Source organism: Cebus imitator, unplaced genomic scaffold, assembly GCF_001604975.1.
Source record: "Cebus imitator isolate Cc_AM_T3 unplaced genomic scaffold, Cebus_imitator-1.0 Scaffold82, whole genome shotgun sequence".
Taxonomy (NCBI): Eukaryota; Metazoa; Chordata; class Mammalia; order Primates; family Cebidae; genus Cebus; species Cebus imitator.
This window is the reverse complement of record NW_016107397.1, coordinates 4,666,871-4,684,305: the sequence shown is the minus strand read 5'-3', so window position 1 is coordinate 4,684,305 and position 17,435 is coordinate 4,666,871. Positions and strand designations below refer to the sequence as shown.

Below are 17,435 nucleotides of genomic sequence, written 5' to 3'. Positions count from 1 at the left end.
TGATCAGGATCTTTTTTTTTTTTTTTTTTTTTTTAAAAAAAAAAAAAAAAAAAAAAAAAAAAAAAAAAAAAACTTAACCCCTTTGGGACTTAATGCAGTGTGAAAAAAAAGACAAAGAAAGGAAAGAAAAAAATTAACTCCTTAATCATATTAAAATCATATTTTGAGGGTAATTTACGTAAGACAGAATTATCCCTTTAAAATGTAATATTCATTTTTCTTCTTTATCTGATAATCTTTCTCCCCTCCACAAACACACAGCCAAAGAAACAAATTGTGTCACTCTGGAATCAGAATAATTTTAAATTCTGTTATGATTAAACAGGAGGGGCGGGACCTGCGCGTCACATGACTCTCCTGGTGCTCTCTGCTGCCGTTGATTGGTCCGGGCTGGGGGAGGCGTGTGCATCACTCTAGAGGGCTCTCACTTTTTGTCTGACCAGAGAGTTGCGAAGCATCTGCAGTCCTAGAGGGGCCGCGCGCAGGGACGCTCTGCTCCGCTGCTGACCTAGAACCAGCGAGAGGCTCTGAATCCTCCAGTGTGCCCGCGCCAGTTGCTCGGGCAAGGGGTAGTTCGCCGAGGGTCGCGGACCAGACAGACCCCGGGTCGGGTCCGGGAACCCTGAGAGGAGAGCCCAGACCCACGGCCGCCCCTGGTGGAGGCGGGGCGTCGGAGATTCGGAGGCGTCAGCAGGTTTGGGGAGAAGGAAACGAGTGTTGTGAGGAGCGTGGGTGCGGCGGGGAGGCCACTGCGGAGACCCCCGGCTCTCAAGGGACGCTCCAGTGCCTGTGCGGAGGCTCTCGGGGCCCATGACACCGGCTTTTGAGTATTTTTGGCGGTGTCAGGTCTTCAGCAGCGAGAGGAGGAAAGTCCGAGGAATGAATGGCTGCAGAAGCCAGGGCTTGGTTTTATTAGAGTGGGAGATGAGCCGTGCTTGTCAGTGGAAGGTGTTCACGTGATTGTGAGGCGGCATTTTGGATTTTGTCACAAGTTAACAATCCCGTTCCAGTTAAAGTTTTGAGTTTATTGTGCAGCTGGCGATTGTTCCAATGGCAGCTTAGAAAGCATAATGAGGAAGTGCAGTGATCTTGACTGTAATTGGCCATTATCAACTTGCATTCCTTCTAGGGTAAGTCGAGCCGGATCAGCTTTGTATCTGTAGCTGATTGGTTCAGTTTATCATGCGGACGAGAAAAAAAAAGCTTCCTTCCTGTTCAGCGCTTACTTTTCAGGGAAATAAGGAATTGTTGTTTTAACACTAAGTGTCACTCCGTTGCCCAAGCTGGAGTGCGGTAGCACCATCTCAGCTCACTGTAACCTCCAACTGCCGTGTTCAAGCGATTCTCCTGCCTCAGCCTCCCGAGTAGCTGGGACTACAGGTATGTGCCTGACCATGCCTGGCTAATTTTTGTATTTTTAGTAGAGACGGGGTTTCACTATGTTGGCCAGGCTGGTCTTGAACTCCTGACCTCGTGATCTCCCTTTATCCCCTCACCCCCACCCCCTTCTTCCCCACCTCAGCCTCCCAATGTGTTGGGATTACAGGTGTGAGCCACCATGCCCGGCCTGTTGTTGTTTTGAGACGGAGTTTCGCTCTTGTTGCCCAGGCTGGAGTGCAATGGTGCAATCTTGGCTCACTGCAACCTCTGCCTCCCGGGTCCAAGGGATTCTCCTGCCTCAGCCTCCCAAGTAGGCTGTGATTACAGACACATGCCACTAAGTAATTTTTGCATTTTTAGTAGAGCCGGGGCTTCACCATATTAATCAGGCTGGTCTTCAACACCACCTTAGCCTCCCAGAATACTGGGATAATAGGGGTGAGCCACTGCGCCTGGCCTGTTGTTTTTAAGAGAGACAGGGTCTCGTTCTGTCACCCAGAGTGGAGTGCAGTGGTGCCATCATAGCTCACTGCAGCCTCCAAGTCCTGAACTGAAGGGAGAAATCATTGTATATTGTTTGCCTTACGTGGCTGTGGGTGGTTGGCCCAGGGCTGTACCCAAAACATGGCCTCCATTTGATTTTTCATTAGCAAGTCTGACATCCAAATGCACAGCCTTCACAAACAGATATTCAGTAAGTATAGTGCAGGGGTGTCCTATCTTTTGACTTCCCTGGGCCATATTGGAAGAATTGTCTTAGGCTACACATAAGATACACCCACTCTAAGACAGCTAATGAGCAAAAAATAAAAATAAAAAAAGGCAAAAAAAAATTTCATAATCTTTTTTCCTTTTTTTTTTTTTTTTTTTAAAATAAGAGACGGGGTCTCGCTATGCTAGAGTGCAGTGGCTATTCACAGGCGCGATCCCACTACTGATCAGCACGGGAGTTTTGACCTGCTCTGTTTCCAACCGGGGTCGGTTCACCCCTCCTTAGGCAACCTGGTGGGTTCCCCACTCCCCGGAGGTCACCATATTGATGCTGAACTTAGTGCGGACACCCGATCGGCAGAGCACACTGCAGCCCAGAACTCCTGGGCTCAAGCAATCCTCCCATGTCAGCCTCCCAAGTAGCTGAGACTACAGGCACACGCCACCGCGCCCGGCTCATAATGTTATTGTTTTGTTTTTGTTTTTTTTGAGATGGAGTTTCACTCTTGTTACCCAGGCTGGAGTACAATGGCACGATCTCGGCTCACCGCAACCTCCGCCTCCTGGGTTCAAGCAATTCTTCTGTCTCAGCCTCCTGAGTAGCTGGGACTATAGGCGCACGCCACCATGCCCAGTTAATTTTTGTATTTTTGTAGAGACGGGGTTTCACCAGGTTGACCAGGATGATCTCGATTTCTTGACCTCGTGAGCCACCCGCTTCGGCCCCACAAAGTGCTGAGATTATAGGCATCAGCCACTGCGCCCGGCCATAATGTTTTAAAAAAGTTTACAAATTTGCGTTGGGTTGGATTCAGTCGTCCTGGGCCACATAGGTTGGACAAGTTTGGTGTAGAGAATAAAAGGGATGAGGCTTCTGCCTGCCTTGGAACATTGATCAGGATCTTTTTTTTTTTTTTTTTTTTTTTTTTAAAGATGGGGTTTCACCATGTTGGTCAGGCTGGTCTTGAACTCCCAACCTCAGGCGATCTGCCCACCTTGGCCTCCAAAGTGCTTGGATTACAGGCGGGAGCCACTACGCACAGCCATGATCAGGATCTTTTTTGGCGTGTACCTCTTTGCTTAAAGAGGCAGAGGGTCCACCCTAGACAACAGCAAAACCCCATCTCCAAAAAAAAAAACTACAGCTGGACATGGTGGTGTGCTCTTGCAGTCCCAGCTACTTAAGAGACTGAGGCAGGAGCATTGCTTGAGCCCAGGAGTTTGAGGCTGTAGTGTGCCAGGATTACACCACTGCACTCCAGCCTGGATGACAGAGGGAGACCCCTCAAGAAAAAAAAAAGGCAAAGGGTCTTCTAAACTGTGTTCAAGGGGCTTCTATTAAAATGAAAGTGAATTTCATTAAAATTCGCACTTAATTAAAAAGCAAGTCTGTAGGCCAGGAGTGGTGGCTCATGCCTGTAATCCCAGCACTTTGGGAGGCTGAGGCAGGTGGATCACCTGAGGTCAGGAGTTCAGTACCAGCCTGGCCAACGTGGCGAAACCCTGTCTCTACTGAAAATACAAAAATTAGCTGGGCTTGGTAACACGCACCTGTAGTCCTAGCTACTTGAGGCTGAGACAGGAGAATCACTTGAACCCAGGTGGCAAATGCTGCAGTGAGCTGAGATCATACTATTGTACTCCAGCCTGGCGACAACAGCGAAACTCTGTCTCAAAAAAAGGGGCTGGGCATGGTGGCTCACACTTCTAATCCCAGCACTTTGAAGGCTGAGGTGGGGGGATCAGGAGGTCAGGAGATTGAGACCATCCTGGCTAACAGAGTGAAACCCCATCTCTACGAAAAATACAAAAAAATCTGGGCATGGTGGCACACCCCCGTAGTCCCAGATACTCAGGAGGTTAAGGCAGGAGAATTGCTTGAACCTGGGAGGCAGAGGTTGCAGTGAGCCAAGGTCATGCCATTGCACTCCAGACTGGGCAACAGAGCAAGACTCCATCTCAAAAAATAAAAGCAAGGTAGTCTGTAGTTGTTACTTTTGCTGAATCCTGTTAGCAAATCACCAGGCAGCCTAGAGGTGGGGGTTGAGGGACCCCTATAAAAAAAAAAAAAAAAGACTTTCAGAGTGGGCTTGTCAGTAAGTGGAGCTGGCCTTAGGAGCAGAGTTGGAAATACATAAGTAGATTTAGAGAAAAGCCGGTTAGCTAGAATTCCTAGGTTTACTAGACTTAGGACATCCTGTGTGATAGGGGAGGGGACAGCACCTGAAGTGGGGGGGTAAAGTGAGATCACGAGGTCAGGAGTTCAAGACCAGCCGGGCCAACATAGTGAAACCCTGTCTCTACTTAAAATACAAAAATTAGCCAGGCATGGTCAGGCACGTACCTGTAGTCTTGGCTTTCTCCTGTTTGTACTAAATTAAAGGGAGTGGGGAGCAAAATTTTTGATAAAGCTATTAGATATTGATCAAGTCCTGATTTGGGACCCGTGGCTGTAGAGGCTGTGGTTTGGCTTTCGGAGCTGGTTGCTGCAGGGAGTGGATCAGAGTGGTATTTTTTTTTTCTCTTTTTGAGACAGAGTCTCGCTCTGTTGCCAAGGCTGGAGTGCATTGGTGTGATCTTGGCTCACTGCAATCTCTGCCTCCCGGGTTCAAGCGATTCTCCTGCCTCAGCCTCCTGAGTAGCTGGGATTACAGGCATGTACCACCATGCCCAGCCAAATTTTTGTATTTTTAGTAGAGAAGGGGTTTCACCGTATTAGCCACGATGGTCTCTATTTCTTGACCTTGTGTGATCCACGCACCTCGGCCTCCCAAAGTCCTGGGATTACTGGCGTAAGCCACCGTGCCCAGCCCCAGAGTGCTATTTTTATATGTGATCTACCTGCTGTCCCTTTGTACATGAGGTGCTGAAGATGACATGTTCTAGGGAGAAGGGGATGGCAGGGCTGCTGGTTCCCTTGAATAGAGCTTGGGAAATTGATCTAGACTCAGAAATTCCTGTATTTATTGTAGTGGCTCATGCATTTCATCATATGTTCCAACACCAAACACAGTGTCTTTGTATGAAGTTTTGTCTGTGGGCCCCATTAGAATCCCTGGTTCTAGATCTGCCAAGCAGGAGAGCTTCAAATTAGGGCTGGCCTTACTGACTGTCTTTTTTTTCTTCTCCAGCTCAGCCTGACGCCTAGGATCCCATCCCTTGTCAAAGACCGGGCCGTGGAAGCCATGTTCCCACCAGTCAGTGGGAAGGTGAGCTGTGGCTCCCCATCTGCTTCCTCAGCATAGTCACTGCTGCCAGCAGGTCCTTCCTCAGGCTGAGCCCTGTTGATCAATGTGGGGAGTTTTCCTTCTTAGAAAGGACGATGTAGAGAGCTTAGCCTCTGGAGTCAACATGGGCTCCCTTCAGTAAGTTACATAAACACTCTGGCTCCAGTTTCCTTTGCTATAAAATGGGTCAATGAGAGGGACTATCACAGTGAGTTGTGAGGACTCAGTGAAAAATGCCCTGTGAAGTCCTTTGCACAATATCTGGTTACAGTTTAGCAGCAGGTTAAGTTGTCACTGTTAGTCCTGTGGTAGTTGCCCATTGTTTCTTCCATGAGCATTATCGTGCACCCACTGCTGTACACACTCGAGGTGCTGTCTTCTGTGCTGGGAGATCAACTCTTAATCTGATTAGTGAGACAGATGTGTAATGAACTTCTCATAATAAATTCTGAACCGTTCCTATGAAAGGGTATAATGGAAGGTTATTTATTGAATTTGTAGCATTATGGAGGGCAATCAGAGGATACTGAATTGTCTGTCTTTTTTTTGAGACAGAGTCTTACTCTGTCACCCAGGCTGGAATGCAGTGGCATGATTGTGGCTCATGGCAGCCTTGACCTCCCCAGGCTCAGGTGATCCTCCCACCTCAGCCTCCCAAGTAGCTGGGACCACAGGTACATGCCACCATGCCTGGTGAATTTTTGTATTTTTTGTAAAGACAAGATTTCACCATGTTACCTAGGCTGTTCTTGAACTCCTGGCTCAAGCCATCTACCAGCCTCAGCCTCCCAAAGTCTTAGGATTATAGGCGTGAGCTATCCCACCTGGCCTAGTTGGGATTACAGATATGAGCCATCTCACCAGGCCTAGAAGAGACTTGAGTTTGAAAGAAGAGAGAGGCTCCAGGCACAGTGGCTCATGCCTGTAATCCTAGCACTTTGGGAGGCCAAGGCAGGCAGATTACCTGATGTCAGGAGTTTGAGACCAGCCTGGCCAACATATGGTGAATCTCCATCTCTAGTAAAAATACCAAAATTAGCTGAGTGTAGTGGTGCACGCCTGTAGTCCCAGCTACTTGGGAAACTGAGGCAGGAGAATCGCTTGAACCCAGGAGGTGGAGATTGCAGTGAGCCGAGATCGGGCCATTACACTGCAGCCTGGGCAACAAGAGCGAAAAACTCTGTCTCAAAAACAAACAAACAAATGGAACTTTTAAGCAACATTTGGGGCCCAACTATCAATGTACAAGTCCTAGCTGTTGATGGCTTCTTGAAAACTGCAACTTTAAGGGAAACCGTATATATCAAAACCATTTTTTTTTCCATCACTGTTACAGTGAAACAAAGTTATTCAAGGACTTGCTGCTGTACCTACTTTTGCTAAAAATCAGTTTCCAAGAACCTACTGCGGATGTTAAGAGAGGAGTTACCGTGCATCAGTGAATCTGGGAGATGAAGCCGTTTTATTCCCATGTTTGTTAACCTCGTACAGGTGCAGGAATGCAGGTGGCTGAGTAGGTCAGATTGAGGACATTGCAGCGCAGCTCTGCTAAAAGAGTGACATTCTGGATGATGGTGAGAAAGGGCCTGCAACTGTAGCAGTTGAACTCAGGCTTGATAGGCAGGAAAGAAAGTCCATATTTGGGAGATTCTGGTGTCTGTCTGCAGAGGGGAGCTATACGAAGCTTCTCAGGATGGGGGTGGGCATTTCCTATTACTGACCACTTATAGGACAGTGAAAGCTTGCCTTGTACATGTCCCCTCTGAACCCTACAGTGTCTTGTGAGAGGAGGGAGTGTGTAGACGGCCCCTGGGTCCCTCTGCTCCGTAGCCTGCAGTGGTGTGGGAGTGAGTATGTGGCAGCTTCAGTGCTCAGCCCATGGTAGGAGAACAGTCACTTGCAGATGTAAAGTCCCCCTGTGCTCACTGTGCTGTGTCCTTTGTTGTCCCCTCTGGATATGCTCCCCAGGTGTCTGGGGTTTGGTCTGTACCTTTTATATTCTCCAGCAACGGGCTCCCTTGCTTTGGCACATCTGAAGAGGCTGGAGGGCTCCGGAGGCCTGGGGGAAATTGAGGCTGGGTTTCTCTTCCCATGGCTCCCTCCCTGCCGTTCTGTGGGATGGGTGTGGCTCCATCCTCTTTGGCCCAGCTCCAGTCTTGCTGCCTTTCCAGAGCATTCTGGGCTCCAGCGGCCCTCCCCACCTTATTCCTTAGACCTAGCAGGTCCTGGTTCCCTAGGGTGGCCAGCACCTATGAGCTTCCACATTCCTTGTTCATGTTTGTTGAGCCTATTCATCCCTTTGTAAATAGTCTGCACATTAACCAACCCCCAGTGACCTCATCTCTTTCCTAAGGAACCTGGGGCAGAAGCAATACGTTATTTGTATAGAGCAGGGATCAGCAAACTGCCCTGGACAGCTTGGTAAAGTTTCCCTGAAACACAACTGTGCCCATTCGCTTACTTGTAGTCCACGGCTGCTTTTGTGCTCCAACACAAAAGCTGTTCCTCAGATTGTTGACTAGCTGTTCCTCAAATTGACAGCAGGTTTGAGGAACTGGAACAGAGACCAGGGGCCTGAAAAGCCTAAATTACTTACCATTTGGCCCTTTAGAGATTATGTCTGTCAACCCCATGGTATGGAAGCCAGCATGTCTGGCCTGAGGGCCAGAAGGCCTGAACGGAACCCTGAATCTATTCCTTATGAATTGGGTGGCCTTGGCCCGCACACTTTACCTCCCCAAACCTCAGTTTCCTCACCTGTAGAATAATCATCGTGCACAAGTTATTGTAAGAATTGCAGTTACCTTTATCAGCTGCTTTTCCAGGAGCTGCTGTCATTTGAGGATGTGGCGATGTACTTCACCAGAGAGGAGTGGGGCCACCTCGACTGGGGTCAGAAGGACCTCTACCGAGATGTGATGCTGGAGAACTACAGGAACATGGTCTTGCTGGGTAGGACATGGCTTAAAGACTGGGCTTTGTCTGTGTTCTGAGTGTCTGTGCAAGCCCTCAGGCCCTTATCTGTAATTCCAGAATCAGAAAAAGTGCTGAAAACAAAGTTTTTTCATAACTCATGTGGCTACAAGCCCTGACTGGACATCACCACAGTGAAACCTGACTTCATCCCATAGGAAACCATTTATTGTCTTTATTTTTCCAGTTTGGTGTGCATATCTATATGCCCAACTTCAGAAATAACAGTGTAAGCTGGGCATGGTGGCTCATGCCTGTAATCCCAGCACTTTGGGAGACCAAGGTGGGCGGATCACATTAGGTCAGTAGTTTGAAATTAGCCTGGCCAATATGGTGAAACCCATCTCTACTAAAGATATGAAAATTAGTCAGGTGTGGTGGCGCACGCTTGTAGTCCCAGTTACTTGGGAGGCTGAGACAGGAGAATTACTTGAACCTGGGAGGCTGAGGTTGCAGTGAGCCGAGATCACACCACTGCACTCCAACCTGGATGACAGAGTGTGACTCTGTCTCAAAACAAAGCAACAACAACAATAACAGTGTATTTGAAGGCACCACTTCAAACTCTACTGGGGATGATACGTTATGTAAAATACTTACACAAGGTCACCTTTCTGAAATTGGAAAAATTCTGACTCCTGAAACACATCTGGTGCCAAGAGTTTCACATGAGGGATCAGAGACAATGAATAGTTGTGTTTTTTGTGTTAGGGCTCAGACAGAGACACTTAATGCATTCTTCACTCTCACCCCATGTTTCACATCTGTAAGACCTCCAGGAGTTGAGAAGATTATTGTGGATTTACAGTCCAAAGGCTCACTTCTTATGCTCCTGAAAGTCTTTTTCCTTCTTTTCTCTGGAAATAGGTAACTTCTTGGTTTGTAACATTAGTGGGTGCTCAGGAACTGATTTTAAACCAACTTCATATCTGAACCTTCATGGCTTCCATCTTTTCAGGAGCCTACCGCCTCCTATTCCACTGTAGTATCCCACTGTGGGAGTTGCCTTGGTAAATAGTTTTCTTTCTGGGGCCACATGTTTGGCCCCTGCACTGACACTCTTAGCACAGGGTCTTGACTACCTCTTGTGGGATCATCTACCCACCTCTGGATTTTTATAATTTTAATTTTCCCTTTTTTAAAAAAGCATTACAAGAGCATACATCAGTACATGGAAGGTATAGAAAGGGAGGAAGAGAAGATGAATGTGTTCAGGAGTAACACCTTTAGTATTTTGGAAGATTTCCTTCCAGTCTTTTTTTCCTATGCCTTTACAAAAGTAATTGAGCATATTCTATGTGTAATCCTATAATCTGTTTTAAACTTAACATTATTGTATCAGCATTTCCCCACAGAAACAGTAAACAAGCATAATTCCACTGTGATCCATAATAATATTTCATTGTTTTCTCATTTGGGACATTCAGCTTGGCTTTGTTTTTGTTTGTTGGTTTGCTTGTGTATTTATAATGTTTGAATAGATGTTTCTGAGTATAAATCTTCATATGAATTTTTGGTCATTTCAAAAAGACTTTGCCCAAATCAGAATTTGGAAGTTAAAGGAGATGGCACTTTATTCTTTATTGATTACTGAATAATTCTTCAACAAAATTTGTACTGTTTTGCATATCCAATAGTAACATTTGAGAATGCTTCTTTTTCTTTTTTTTTTAGAGGTGGCGTTTCGCTCTTGTTGCCCAGGCTGGAGTGCAATGGGGCCATCTCGGCTCACTACAAACTCCGCCTCCCGGATTCAAACAATTCTCCCATGTCAGCCTCCTGAATAGCTGGGAGTACAGGCATGCGCCACCATGCCCAGCTAATTTTTTTGTATTTTTAGCAGAGACAGGGTTTCTCCATGTTAGTCAGGCTGGTCTCGAACTCCCGACCTCAGGTGATCTGCCCGCCTCAGCCTCCCAAAGTGCTGAGTTTACAGGGGTGAGCCACCGTGCCTAGCCGAGTTTCATTCTTGTTGCCCTGGCTGGAGTGCAGTGGTGCCATCTTGGCTCACCACAACCTCCACCTCCTGGGTTCAAGTGATTCTCCTGCCTCAGCCTCCCAAGTAGCTGGGATTACAGGCACTCACCACCACACCCGGCTAATTTTGTATTTTTAGTACAGACAGTGTTTCTCCATGTTGGTTAGGCTGGTCTTGAACGCCTGACCTCAGGTGATCCACCCAACTCGGCCTCCCAAAGTGCTGGGATTACAGGCATGAGCCACCACGCCTGGCCGAGAGTGCTTCTATACTATATCATTGCACTTTTTTATGCATTTTACTAGTTTTAAAAATAATTTTCATTATAGAAATTCTGGAAAAATACATCAGTAAATAGAGTAGATAATAAAAATCACCTGCAGGCCCATTTTCCATAAATAACTCCTGTTAACATTTTGGTTTACTTTTTCCCAGTCTGTCTGTGTGTCTATTACAGGACAAGGATCCCTTATCCAAAATGCCTGGGACCAAAAGTGTTTTGGATTTTGGATTTTTTTTCTGGATTTTAGAATAGTTGTATTTGTGTAATAAGATAATTTGAGGGTCTGACCCAAGTCTAAACAAGAAATTCACTTACGTTTCATATACACCTTAGACACATAGCTTGAAGGTCCTTTTATTTTTCCCTGGGGAAGGCTGAGTTAACTGTGTGTTGTGCACCTGTGTTTTGATTGCAACCGGTCACATGAGGTCAAGTGTGGAATGCTCCGCTTGTGTCAGGTTAGCGCTCAAAAATATTCGGATATTGGATTAGGGATGCTCAAACTCTATTAATTACTTACACACACATACATAACGCACACACATACATAGCTTTTTTTTTTTTTTTTTTTTAGTCGGAGTTTCGCTCTTTTTTCCTAGCCTGCAGTGCAATGGCGCAATCTTGGCTCACCGCAACCTCCGCCTCCTGGGTTCAGGCAATTCTCCTGCCTCAGCCTCCTGAGTAGCTGGGATTACAGGCANGCGCCACCATGCCCAGCTAATTTTTTGTAGTTTTAGTAGAGACGGGATTTCACCATGTTGACCAGGATGGTCTCGATCTCTTGACCTCGTGATCCACCCGCCTCGGCCTCCCAAAGTGCTGGGATTACAGGCTTGAGCCACCGCGCCCGGCCAGCTTTTTAAAACAAAATTTGGATCATGCTATACATGAGTTTTGTATTCTGCGTTAAAATATATAGGCAGTATTTTTCTATTTTAATACATAGTGGGCTGTGCACAGTGGCTCATGCCTGTGATCCCAGCACTTTGAGGGGCCAAGGTGGGTTGATCGCCTGAGGTCAGGAGTTTGAGACCAGCCTGGCCAGCATGGTGAAACCCTATCTCTACTAAAAATAGAAAAATTAGCCAGGTGGGGTGATGGACGCCTGTAATCCCAGCTCCTTGGGAGGTTGAGGCTAGAGAACTGCTTGAACCCCAGAGGCAGAGGCTGCGGTGAGCGAAGATTGTGCCACTGCACTCCAGCCTGGGTGACAGAGTGAGACTCTGTCTCAAAAAGAAAACCAAAAAACACCAAAAAAAAACAAATAGTTGGCCAGGTACAGTGGCTCACACCTGTATACAGTCCCACCACTTTGGGAGCCTGAGGCAGGTGGATCACCTGAGGTCAGAGTTCAAGACCAGCCTGGCCAACATGGTAAAACCCTATCTCTACTAAAAATACAAAAATCAGCTGGGTGTGGTGGCATGCGCCTGTAGTTCCAGCTACTTGGGAGGCTGAGGCAGGAGAATTGCATGAACCTGGGAGGTGGAGGTTGCAGTGAGCAAAGATTGTCACTCCAGCCTGGGTGACAGAGCAAGACTCCATCGCAAAAGTAAATAAATAAATAATTGAATACAAGGATTTTTAATATCTGCCTGATACTTTTGCCTTCATCACAATAATGTGCTACAGTTAAGTGTTTCCTGTTGATATTCAGTTTATTTCCAGTTTGACACTGCAGTACCACTGTGCTGAACGTCTCTGGCACATTCATCTTGGTTGCAATTGTACTTTAGGCTGTATTTCTAAGAGTGAAATGACCACAGCCAAAGGTATGAACATTGTTCAGGCTTTCAATAAAGACTGCCAGATATTTACAAAGATTGTGCCAATCTCTATTGTCACCAGCCCTTTTGATTATTGTCCTTATCTCTGTTTGCCACTGAGCCCCAGGTCATGTCTCTGTAACTCACTAACGGCCACATCCCATTTACTTCCCCATGAGTAGGATTTCAGTTCCCCAAACCTGAGGTGATCTGTCAGCTGGAGAACTGGGACGAGCAGTGGATCCTGGATCTACCGAGAGCTGGGAATAGGAAGGCTTCCGGTAGTGCTTGCCCAGGTGGGTGAGGAAGAGACCCAGGCGAGTGGCATCAGGAAGAGGAAGAGAAGTCACGTTAGTCAAGCCCCTTCTGGGTGCCAGATGCTGAGCCAGGTGCTGGGCATATATTATCCTACTTCTTCATCCCTCCTGCCCTGTGAAGTGGGAGGAAATCAGTGTCCCCATTTCCCAGATGAAGAAACTAAAAGATTAAGAAATCTCACACATGCCTGGTATGGCGGCTCATGCCAGCAATCCCAGCACTTTGGGAGGCAGAGGTAGGTGCATCACTTGAGCCCAGGAATTCAGGATCAGCCTGGGTGACATGGTGAAACCCCGTCTCTACAAAAAATACAAATTTAAGCTGGGCGTGGTGGCGCATGCCTGTAGTCCCAGCTACTCTGGAGGCTGAGGTGCAAGGACTGCTTGAGCCTGGGAGGCAGAGGTTGCAGTGAGCTGAGAGTACATGACTACTCCAGCCTGAGTGACAGCAAGACTCTCAAAAAAAAAAAAAATCTCATACAGTTGGGAGGTGGACAGTGGGCTTTGATTTCAAGTCTGGAACGCTCATTCTCTCCTGCAGGAAAAAGTGCTTTGATACAGCTGCTCTAGTGTTTTCTGAAGTGACAACTCTCAGGGCACTCTAGAGGCCCCTTGATTCTACCCTCATTACTTGTCCTTTCTCTGTGCTGCCTATTGTTCCCTTGCTTTGTTTTGTTTTCATATTTCTTGACATATCTGCATTTTTCTACTTACTGTGTCCTGATGCAGCTGCTACTGTTTTTCACATCCAAGGTTTCTCTCCTTGGTACTACTGATATTTTGTGCTGATGAATTATTTGGGGGCGGGATGGGGTATATCCTGTGCATTCTAGGATGTTGAGTAGCACCCCTGGCCTGCATCCTCTAGACGCCAGTTGAACCTCCCCAGGTGTGACAGCTAGAAATGTCTCCATTGTCCCAACCCTGTTCACCCCTACTGGAGACTCACTGCTCTAGTCAGTTGGCTTTTGTCCCTACTTCCCTCTGGCTCCTTTTCTGTTCTGTCCTACGCTTTCTCCATTTTTAAGTGGATGCTTCACCTAGAGTTATTAAAAACATGTATCTAGGCCGGGTATGGTGGCTCATGCCTGTAATCCCAGCACTTTTGGGAGGCTGAGACAGGCGGATTGCTTGAGACGGGGAGTTTAAGATCAGCCTGGCCAACATGGTGAAACCCCATCCCTACTAAAAACACAAAAACTAGTGCTCGCTTCAGCAGCACATGTACTAAAACAACGATACAGAGAAGATTAGCATGGCCCCTGTGCAAGGATGACATGCAAATTCGTGAAGTATTCCGTATTAAAAAAAAAAAATTAAAAAATAAATACAAAAACTAGCCAGGCGTGGTGGTACACACCCGTAGTCCCAGCTACTCGGGAGGCTGAGGTACGAGAATCTCTTGAACCTAGGAGGTGGAGATTGCAGTGAGCTGAGATCATGCCACTGCATGCCAGCCTCAGCATGTCTCAAAAAGTGTGTCTTGAAGCATAACATGCTACCTCTCTGACTTTTATTTGGCCCTACTACCTAGAATAAGTTGTTTTTCTAATAACAGTGATGGGCTCTGCTGTCACGTTCTCTGGCACACACATTTCTGTGCACTTTTAGTGAGTTTGTTGGTGCTGAGACCTCTTTTTGTTATGAGAGTGAAGAGTCCAGTGAAATTCAGAATTTCAGGCTGGGTATGGTGACTCACACCTGTAATCCCAGCACTTTGGGAGGCTGAAGAGGGTGGATCACCTGAGGTCAGGAGTTCAAGACCAGCCTGGCCAACATGGTGAAACCCTGTCTCTACTAAAAATACAGTAATTAGCTGGGCGTGGTGGCAGGCGCCTGTAATCCCAGCTACTCGGGAGGCTGAAGCAGGGGAATCGCTTGAACCCAGGAGGCGGAAGTTGCAGTGGCCTGAGATTCTGCCACTGCCCTCCAGCCTGGGTGACAGAGCCAGACTCCATCTCCAAAAAAAAAAAAAAAATTCAGAATTTTGGCTTCTTCAGTCCGACGATGCAAACAAGAGATCACTTCTTAGCTTCATTTGATTGTCCTAGACCCCTAACCATTGGCTTCTCTTCCTTTTTTGCTTCTGTGGTGGATAGGTCATTTACATCTTTTCTTATTTGTCTAGGTTCTGAAGCCAGACACAAGATGAAAAAGCTAACTCCAAGACAGAAATTTTCTGAAGATTTAGAGTCATATAAGATATCAGTGGTAATGCAGGAATCAGCCAAGAAACTTTCAGAAAAGTTACATAAGTGTAAAGAATTTGTGGACAATTGCAGGCTGAGTTTCCCTACTAGTGGCGATGAATACAGCAGGGGCTTCCTTCAAAACCTTAACCTTATTCAAGATCAGAATATGCAAACAAGGTGGAAGCAGGGCAGCTATGATGAGGATGGGAAACCCTTCAATCAAAGATCTTTGCTTTTGGGGCACAAGCAAATTCTCACAAGAGCAAAGTCTTACGAATGCAGTGAATGTGGAAAAGTCATTAGGCGTAAGGCGTGGTTTGATCAACATCAAAGAATTCACTTTTTAGAGAACCCGTTTGAGTGTAAGGTATGTGGACAAGCCTTCAGACAGCGGTCAGCTCTTACAGTCCATAAACAGTGTCACTTGCAAAACAAGCCATATAGATGTCATGACTGTGGAAAGTGTTTTCGGCAGCTCGCGTATCTTGTTGAACATAAGAGGATTCATACCAAAGAAAAACCCTACAAATGTAATGAATGTGAAAAAACATTTAGTCAGAATTCAACCCTTCTTCGACATCAGGTGATCCACAGTGGAGAAAAACCCCATAAATGCCTTGAGTGTGGAAAAGCCTTTGGCCGGCATTCAACCCTTCTATGTCATCAACAGATTCACAGCAAACCGAACACCCATAAATGCAGTGAATGTGGACAGTCCTTTGGTCGGAATGTGGATCTCATTCAGCATCAAAGAATCCATACAAAGGAGGAATTCTTTCAATGTGGAGAATGTGGGAAAACGTTTAGTTTTAAGAGGAACCTTTTTCGACATCAGGTCATTCACACTGGAAACCGACCCTACCCATGTGTTATATGTGGAAAATCTTTCAAGTGGCACACAAGCTTTATTAAGCACCAGAGCACTCACAAAGGACACATATCCATGTGATATTAACTGGAAAGCAGTCATTGAAGGACTAGGACTTAACCTCTACTTCAAGTGTGTGTCACTTGATTTTTTTCATGAAAAGCAATAAATGTAACTAAAAGGGTTTTTCTATGGAGGCCTTATTTTTATAGCCAATCTTCTGCTGTAGTGAAGAAATGCTTAAAAGGAAATTTTAGCCTGGGCAGGATAGTGAGATCTCATCTCTACAAAAAATTAAAAAGCCAGGTGTGGTGGCTCACACCTCCAGTCCCAGCTAGTCATAAGGTGGAGGTGGGAGGATTGCTTTAGCCCAGGAGTTCAGGGTTGCAGTGAGCCATGATGTGTTGTCACCACTCCAGCTCCAGTGACAGAGTGAAGCTGTCTCAAAAGAGAAAAGGTTGGTAGGCTGTTGTGTCCACTCTCTTGCACGCTGTGTACCCTCATTCCCTCCAGTCTAGTTAAGGCAGAAGGGAGCCATAGAAGCTTTGCTCTGTGGTTACTAGGCTGGGGACCATTGCATGGGTTGTAAGTGAATGAAGGATTGAAGAATGGGCCAGGTGTGGTGGCTCACGCCTGTAATCCCAGGAGGCTGGCGGATCACTTGAGGTCAGGAATTCAAGGCCGGCCTGCCCAACATGGTGAGACCTCATCTCAACTAAAAATACAAAAATTAGCCATGCTGGCGTGCCTGCAGTTCCAGCTATTTGGGAGGCTGAGACAGGAGAATCGCTTCAACCTGGGAGGCAGAGGTTGCAGTGAGCCAAGAAAGCACCATTGCACTCCAGCCTGGGCAACAGAATGAGACTGTGTCTCAAAAAAAAAAAAAATTGAAGAATGCCTTTCCTGTATTACATACAACTATGACCTGCTAATGTATAGACTTAACAAAAACTAAGGGCTACTCATCAGTAACTAGTGAGGTGTGAAGAACAGCTCAAAGCTGCCTATTATCTAAAATGAATGTGTTAGTAGATTCTGGTAGACTTTTAAGTCAGCATTTGTAGTAGGTGCTATAGGCCCTTCTGAAGTCCCTCTGGCCTTACGCCTTCTATGGGCTTCATCTGACTCAGTGTTTACACCTCGTGGCCTTCAGGCTAATAAGACATCCTGGGAGCAGCCATCAACCAATCACTGATGAGAATTGGATAAACACCAAATTCTCCATCTCCCCATGTGTGGAAACTCAAGCATGTTTTAACAGTTTCCAGAGGTTCCCCATGAATTGCACACAGGCATTCACCCCAGTAGGTGTCTCATTGGGTTACTTCCCTTCTCTGTCTTTTCTACCTTCCCTGACTTTTGCAATCTCTCCCAGACAAATAAACTACTTGTATTCAAAAAATGTCCATGATGGTCTCTGAGACCAATTATGGTCTCTTCTCTTTCCACAGTTATTCTAAGCACATTCTGACATTCAGTTTAAGTTGAGCTGAGTGTATTCTCCCTAAACTCAATAATATAAGAAATCCATTTCAAATTATTTTGATATCCTAAACATAATCCTATGTCTGTATTAAAAAGTGCTCTAATTTGCCAGGCATGGTGGCAGGCACCTGTAATTCCAGCTACAGCTCCTGAGACAGGAGAATCACTTGAACCTGGGAGGTGGTGGTTTCAGTGAGCTGAGATCATGCCACTGCAGTCCAGCCTGGGTGACAGAGTAAGACTCTGTGTCAAAAA

At 46.3% G+C, this 17,435-nt stretch overlaps 1 protein-coding gene and 1 non-coding gene across 12 annotated transcripts; both read left to right on the top strand.

The window, feature by feature from the left end:
* The first annotated feature begins 484 nt into the window (after window positions 1-484).
* ZNF789 (zinc finger protein 789) lies at window positions 485-15,887 on the top strand. 11 transcript variants are annotated; one of them, XM_037740340.1, is made up of 6 exons: window positions 556-694; window positions 5,223-5,300; window positions 6,810-6,892; window positions 8,144-8,270; window positions 12,501-12,614; window positions 14,764-15,887. In XM_037740340.1, exons 3-6 carry the CDS (start codon window positions 6,887-6,889, stop codon window positions 15,774-15,776), a joined length of 1,260 nt encoding a protein of 419 aa, XP_037596268.1. In that variant the 5' UTR covers window positions 556-694; window positions 5,223-5,300; window positions 6,810-6,886; the 3' UTR covers window positions 15,777-15,887. The 11 variants fall into 11 exon arrangements, with proteins under 11 accessions (XP_037596266.1, XP_037596271.1, XP_017389166.1 ...); XM_037740339.1 differs by lacking the exon at window positions 556-694 and adding an exon at window positions 1,336-1,380; XM_037740338.1 differs by lacking the exon at window positions 6,810-6,892 and having other exon boundaries at window positions 485-562.
* LOC119472023 lies at window positions 13,839-13,942 on the top strand. The gene has a single exon (XR_005201121.1). It is a non-coding gene; the product is annotated as a U6 spliceosomal RNA (small nuclear RNA).
* Window positions 15,888-17,435: the final 1,548 nt, after the last annotated feature.

Excerpts from the sequence above, each read along its gene's own strand:
- ZNF789 (XM_017533675.2), top strand. The coding sequence starts at position 1,071 with ATGAGGAAGTGCAGTGATCTTGACTGTAATTGGCCATTATCAACTTGC. Across the intron at positions 5,301-8,143 it reads TCCCACCAGTCAGTGGGAAG|GAGCTGCTGTCATTTGAGGA; the intron begins GTGAGCTGTGGC and ends CTGCTTTTCCAG. Across the intron at positions 8,271-12,500 it reads CAGGAACATGGTCTTGCTGG|GATTTCAGTTCCCCAAACCT; the intron begins GTAGGACATGGC and ends CCCCATGAGTAG.